At 39.2% G+C, this 6733-nt stretch overlaps 1 protein-coding gene and 1 pseudogene across 1 annotated transcript; one reads left to right on the plus strand and one right to left on the minus strand.

Annotated features, from left to right (window-relative positions):
- Nucleotides 1–448: 448 nt before the first annotated feature.
- Nucleotides 449–3992, minus strand: LOC132629178 (uncharacterized). The gene is made up of 2 exons (XM_060344905.1): nt 3332–3992; nt 449–1059 (listed from the first exon to the last, which is right to left on the minus strand). The coding sequence occupies exons 1-2, from the start codon at nt 3990–3992 to the stop codon at nt 449–451; spliced, it is 1272 nt and encodes a 423-aa protein (XP_060200888.1).
- Nucleotides 3993–4520: 528 nt separating this feature from the next.
- Nucleotides 4521–4614, plus strand: LOC132629556 (small nucleolar RNA R71; annotated as a pseudogene).
- Nucleotides 4615–6733: the final 2119 nt, after the last annotated feature.

Here is a 6733-nt window from a genome sequence, read left to right on the forward strand (position 1 = left end):
GGCATAACACTTTTTGTAATTTTCTTTTATTTTGAACTGTTACATTACAAACTCGGGTTGCCTCCCGAGAAGCGCCTTAGTTAACGGCACGGCACGACGCAGATTCTTTTCTACTCATCATTAAGGAGCACTTGCTCCTTCTCTTTGTCAAAATCACCGCCCCAATATCGCTTGAGACGCTGCCCATTCACCAAGAACTTGCGCACTCCATCCATGATTTGTATCTCGACTGCACCATGGGGGTGATTCTAGTCACTACAAATAGTCCAGACCAACAGGACTTAAGCTTTCCCGGAAACAACCTCAGTCTCGAGTTAAAAAGTAGTACCTGCTGCCCTGGCCCGAACTCACGATGCTAAATATGCTTGTCGTGCCATCTCTTAGTCTTCTCCTTGTATAGCTTTGCATTCTCATATGCCCCTAGTCTGAATTCATCAAGCTCATGTAATTAGAGCAATCTCTTCTCTCCCGCTAGATTCATATCAAGATTGAGCTTTTTTGTTGCCCAATATGATTTATGCTCTAATTCAACCGGCAGATGACACGCTTTCCCATAAACTAACCTGTAAGGAGACACTCCGATGGGTGTTTTATATGCTGTGCGATACGCCCACAAGGCGTCATCCAACTTCATTGCCCAGTTCTTCCTCTGAGCATTCACGGTCTTCTCTAGGATTTGCTTCACTTCTCTATTCGAGACCTCTACCTGTCCGCATGTCTGTGGGTGGTAAGCTGTAGAGACTTTATGCTTCACCCCATACTTTGCTAGAAGGTTCTTCAACAAGCTGTTGCAGAAGTGAGCACCACCATCACTAATCATTTCTTGCGGGGTTCTAAACCTTGCGAATATGTTCTTTAGCACAAAATTTACCACCACCTTCGCATCATTGGTTGGGAAAGGCACTGCCTCTACCCATTTTGAAACATAGTCGACAGCAAGCAGAATGTACTTGTTACCGAAGGATGGTGGGAAGGGACCCATAAAATCAATGCCCCAGACGTCAAATATTTCTACCTCCAATATGAACATTAGAAAAGCGGCGTCATTTATACCACCACCTTCGCATCATTGGTTGGGAGAGGCATTTCTTCTACCCATTTTGAAACATAGTCGACAACAAGCAGAATGTACTTGTTACCGAAAGATGGTGGGAAGGTGTCACGACCCGACTAGCGGCCGTGACGGGTACCCGGGGCTAGCCACCGAGCACCACTCATTCTGCTACTCATCATACTCAAATCCTAGAGAGATCATTTTTCAATTGAGAACATAGATACTTTCGTATACATAAGCCTTTAGGCTATCAAAATAGTATATGTGTATACATAGTAGCAACCTTATGAGACCATATAACCCACACTGCGTATCTCCGAGCCTCTACTAGAGTGCTAGACATAGGGATGGGACAGGACCCCGTCGTGCCCAAAATATACAAATATACACAAAAGAATAATCAAGGCACCTCCGGAACAATAGAGTGCTCTCAAATCAGCTACTAGCTCCTACGAGTCTGGATCAAGATCACCTCCTTGTCTACCTGTGGGCATGAACACAACGTCCAAAGAAAACGAACGTCAGTACGAATATTGTACTGAGTATGAGAGGCATAAGTAATAATAGTAATGCATCAATGAGAATAAGGAAGCATCAATAAGGAGCAATTGTATATGACTGTCACTTATAAAAGAAATAACACATGCTGGCTTACTCATAATCATCATCATATCATGTATGCATAAATGTACAAACTGCCCGACCATATAGGTACGGTGTAATAATCATTAGCTTGCGTCCAGGCCTCCCGCGTCCGGGGTACCATCTCATGCCGCCCACTAGTGGTGTCTGCCCATGCCATCCGGACATGGTGTATACGCTGCCCGCCTTAGCGGTGTCTGCCCAGCCATATAAGCGCGGTGTGATAGCATCATGTACATATCATAAACTTATCATATTCTCATCATACTTTTATCATAATGCATGGCTGGAAACTTAAGACAATTATACTCTATCGGGGTGATATAAGGTCGTGAACCCCCGATTCCATTATGGAGCATTTATAAGCATTCTGCCTCACCTTGAAGGAATTAGTATATACGGTGAGTGGATACAATGAACAACATTGTCAACTTTATAGGAACATAATATCATGCACTCTAGGATCTTTAGACTTAAGCTCATCATTATCATTATTAGGCTCATAATATATCTCTTATCTCATATAGCTATTTATGAACATAGACTCTTAGCTTTCCAGAATGTAGGAAATCCATGAAGAGGAAGGAAAAATCATGCTATAGGATTCATGCCATAGAAAGAAAGGACTAGCCTCACATACCTTTTACGTTTAACTAATGTATTGCTCGCTTATTCTCCTTCGATGCCCACATTTCTACCTTCAAGAGAATTCACATTAACATTAGTTAATCGGCTATAAGAACGTGTTACTATTTCTAGGAAAAATTGGGCAGCATTTCCTTTGTTTATACAACTTTTCCCATATTCTATATCAACTCCCAAACATTCATAACAACATTCCCAATATAATAGATAACAATCATCATTCATCTACGTTATCCGCATTTCACAATTTCTCTTCAATTTCTTCATAATTGTGGTTATAGTTCACTTTCACATTTTCTCATATATAATACTTATTCCATGATCTAAATGTCATTCACAACATACTTACAACCACAACATACCGATATTCATAATTCACCCCAAACTACTACTCAACAATGACACTATTCACACCTTCATGACCCATTTCCTATATTTTTCTACAATCCAAGTGTTTCAACTTTTCAATACCCTAAACAACATGGAAATATCATAAAACTTACCTTAGATGGTGTAGGAATAAGCCTTGAGTTGAAATACTTCACTTGACAAAACCCTAGTTCCAGCTTCCATGAGATTTCTTGGCTTAGATGAACTTTAATGTGTTTCCCACACTTAGTTTTGTTGATTGGATGAAGTTGATCATCAATTTCACTTGGATTCTTGTATATGAGATGTGTGGAGCTTCTAGCGAGCTATGGAGTCGTGGAGAGAGAAAATAAAATGAATTAAATGAACTTGGGTCTCTTATTTAAAACTTGAAATCTGTCCCGACGTCATTATACGGATACTTATATGGTCTGTATAAGTGACCGTAAATCTGCTCCAGTGACCATCCCACTCTGTGTCAATTTGACGGCACATTATACGGGCCGTATAATTTTATACGGTCCGTATAAGTGACCGTGAAATCACCACCTCAACAACTTCATTCTGTGACAATCCTACGGTCCATTATACGGGCCGTATAACATTATACGGGCCGTATACTTGCACCAAGATCACATAGTGCTCGAGCAACAACCTGCTTCCCAATAGAAATCTCAATGATGAAACTTCCGGGATCTTTCAATTTAGTGGGCAACCTGTTTTGAATCCGCGAAGTGCACTCCTCAGTAAGTGCAACGGTGGCATACTCTGCGAATCGGATTTTGTTTGCAACAATATCTTTGATGTACTTAGCATACTTTGGAATACCCTGCAGCATATCAACCAATGGGACATTCACGTGTACCTGCTTAAGCAAATAAAGAAACTTATTGTAAGTCGCCTCTTCTTTCTGCCTTGCCAGACGTTGAGGGAATGGAGGTGGTGGCTTTGCAACCACGGGCTGTGGCTGCTTTGTCACTGGTGTCTTGACTACCCTCTCTTCTTCAATCATCTCCTCGGTAATCTTCTCTTTTTCAGCTTCTACTCGACTGGTTTTCTTCGGAGCCACTTCCTCTAGTTCTCTCCCATTTCGAAGAGTCATAACATTACAATGCTTGGGATTCACATCTGTATCACTTGGAAGTCCTCCAGGCAGTCTAGTATTTTGTGCACCAGCTATCTGTCCCAGCTGCCTCTCTAAATTCCGCACAGCCAAATCGCGATTCTGATTATCTGCTATCAACTTCTGCTGGTCTATCATCATCTTCTGCATATCACCCATCATTTTTTTCATCATGTCTTCCATACTGTTCGTGGGTGCTTGAGGAGCAGATGCTGGCTGATAGTTCTGTTTCTGATGCTAGCTGATAGTTCCGTATTGATTGTTGTTTCCTTGCCCCTTGCTTGAATTACCCACAAAGTATATGGATGCGAGGTTTGCAAGGCATTCATCACTGTTGTGACCTTCTCCACAGACTTCACAAAAACGATGGCTTGTTGCACTGCATGCACCTGTGGTGGAGCTTGCGCAGCAGTTAACTTCTTGATTTCAGTGCGCATGGCATCAATCTGTGCTGATAGTGTTGTAAAATTATCTAATTCAAAGACACCCGGTGCTTTCGTAACTGAACTGCTAGCTGCATCATCCTGCCAGTCTGGAGTGCTTTGAGTAAACCTGTTCAATAGTGTGAATAGTTCTTCATAGCTTAGATCAAGAGCCTGCCCTCCTGCAGCAGTGTCTAGTGATGACTTATGTTGGGCCTCCAGACTCTCAATAAATGTGTGTGCCAGAACTTCATTCGTCTGATGGTGGTGAGGACAATCTCTGAGAAGACCCTTAAACCTCTCCCAGGCTTGATACAAATTTTCTCCATTTTTCTGCCTGAATGACATGATCTCCTTTCGGAGGCGAGCTGTCTTTGCTGGTGGAAACAACCTTGTCAAGAATTTCATCGCCAAGTCATCCCACGTAGTGATAGAATTGGCGGGCTCTGCTAATAACCAGTTACTTGCATTCCCCAATAGAGAGAAGGGGAACAGTGTCAGCCGCACATATTCTTTAGTGACCCTTCCAGTAGCAAAAGTATCGACAATCTGCAGAAAAGTATGGATGTGACGCCGAGGATCCTCGTGCGACATTCCCGTGAATTGCCCACTAGAGTGAAGTAGTTGAATCATAGGATGCTTCAGCTCAAAGTGCCCTTCGATGGTGGGCTTGACAATGCTTGAGGTGACATCTGCCATACGAGGCACTGCAACCTCTTTCACTTTCGCTGGTTGATTATTAGCCATGACCACAGGTAACTCTGCTACAGCCTGTGGGTTCTGCAATAAATTCAAATCTCTCATGTGCCGATTGAAAGTACGTTCAGGCTCAGGATCAAATTCCTCAAGATTGTTTTGACTCGCAGTCCTTCGCATTCGAGTAAAGTACCTGCAATCAAGTAGCAACTAAGATCAAGACGTTAATACCTGGATAAGTATAGCAATACAATTTATTATGACAAAAATAATTGACTTCTAAGTCCCCGACAACGGCGCCAAAAACTTGTTGCGTCCAAATGCACACGCAAGTGTACGTGGTCGTACAAGTAATATAGTAATTATATAAAATCGGATGTCGAACCCACAAAGACTTATGACGAATACTTTCACGAAAATAAACTATTGCTACTACCTATGCAAGTTAAGAATAAAAGTTTTGGTTGTTTCGTAAACTAATGTTGTAATAAAAATAACCAACAATGTAACCAGAATTTATGCTAAGAACGTATTTGAATACTGCTTTTATCAAGATTTTAGAAGTACTCCAGGGTCGTGGTCTGTTCACCTATCCTATTGAGTCATTCAAGTATCCCACCTTAGCAATTTTGTTCACAATTGTCAATTAACCGGGTTATTAATCTCGTAGTGTTCTCCCGAACCACTACTCGCCGATTCAAGATAACTCGCCTCCTATATTCCTATGGTATTGACCTATCAAGAATGCAATATATATATATATATATATATATATATATATATATATATATATATAGTCAAATTATTTTTCTTTGACAACATAATATTTGAATATTTTTAATCATTATTTATGTTGATATGTACTATTGTTACGTGATTTTTAACTATGTAAAGTTTATGTTAATTTTCTTTAAAATTTATACATAGATTTATAAATAAAATAAATTATTTGACCCCAGCTAAATAATTTTTCTCTAACATGTTAAATTGCATTAGTGGAAGTAAGTAAAAAATTTACTCCCGTCCTAATTTAAGTGTCTTATTTTTTTTTTTTATCTGTCTCAAAAAGAGTACATCTTTGTATATTTAGTAAGTTGATACATCAAACATCCTACATGACAAGTTTATAACTACAAGACACAAAGGGTATTTTAGTACATTATGCACTTTTTAATTTAGGACTACAGGATCTAAAAGTCTCTTTTTATTTTTTAAACTACATGCTTAGTCAAACTAAGTAGGCGTTTAGACATGTGGTTTGAAATTATGAGATGAAACCAGTATTTGGACATGTATTTCATCTCATGATTTCAAACCATAGTTTGAAGTCCCAAATCATCCAAAAGGGCATGATTTGGGATTTCAAAAATTTTAAATATAAAATTTGACTCATAAGTTTATATTTTGTAAGAAAGACCCATAAGTTGGTAGATATTTTTAACAATTACTCTTACCAATCATTTACCAACCCCATTAACTTCCACCGACTTTTATTTATGTCTACCTTTATTTACGTCTACCAATCTTATTTTGTTAAATTTTCGTTTTTATTGAACTAAAGTTTGATCAATTGATGTTGTACTTTTTAGAAAGGCCTTCTAGTAGCGTATTAATTTTGTTATAAACTATGACTTGGTCATTTGGTAAGATCGTATAAGAATTAGGAATGTTTTGATAGTTTTTATAATTTGTGGGGTTTTTATGTCTATAAGAGAAGACACAATTTAAGATAGGGAAAATGGTCAAATTTACCCTCCAAGTATGATTTATAGTTTAAATTTG

The sequence above is a fragment of the Lycium barbarum genome, chromosome 2 (genome assembly GCF_019175385.1).
Source record: "Lycium barbarum isolate Lr01 chromosome 2, ASM1917538v2, whole genome shotgun sequence".
Classification (NCBI taxonomy): Eukaryota; Viridiplantae; Streptophyta; class Magnoliopsida; order Solanales; family Solanaceae; genus Lycium; species Lycium barbarum.

Coding starts and splice junctions, on each gene's coding strand:
- LOC132629178 (XM_060344905.1), bottom strand. CDS start 3,992: ATGGGTGATATGCAGAAGATGATGATAGACCAGCAGAAGTTGATAGCA. Junction 1,060..3,331: donor ACTATGTGATCTTGGTGCAA/GTATACGGCCCG, acceptor AATGATGCGAAG/GTGGTGGTATAAATGACGCC.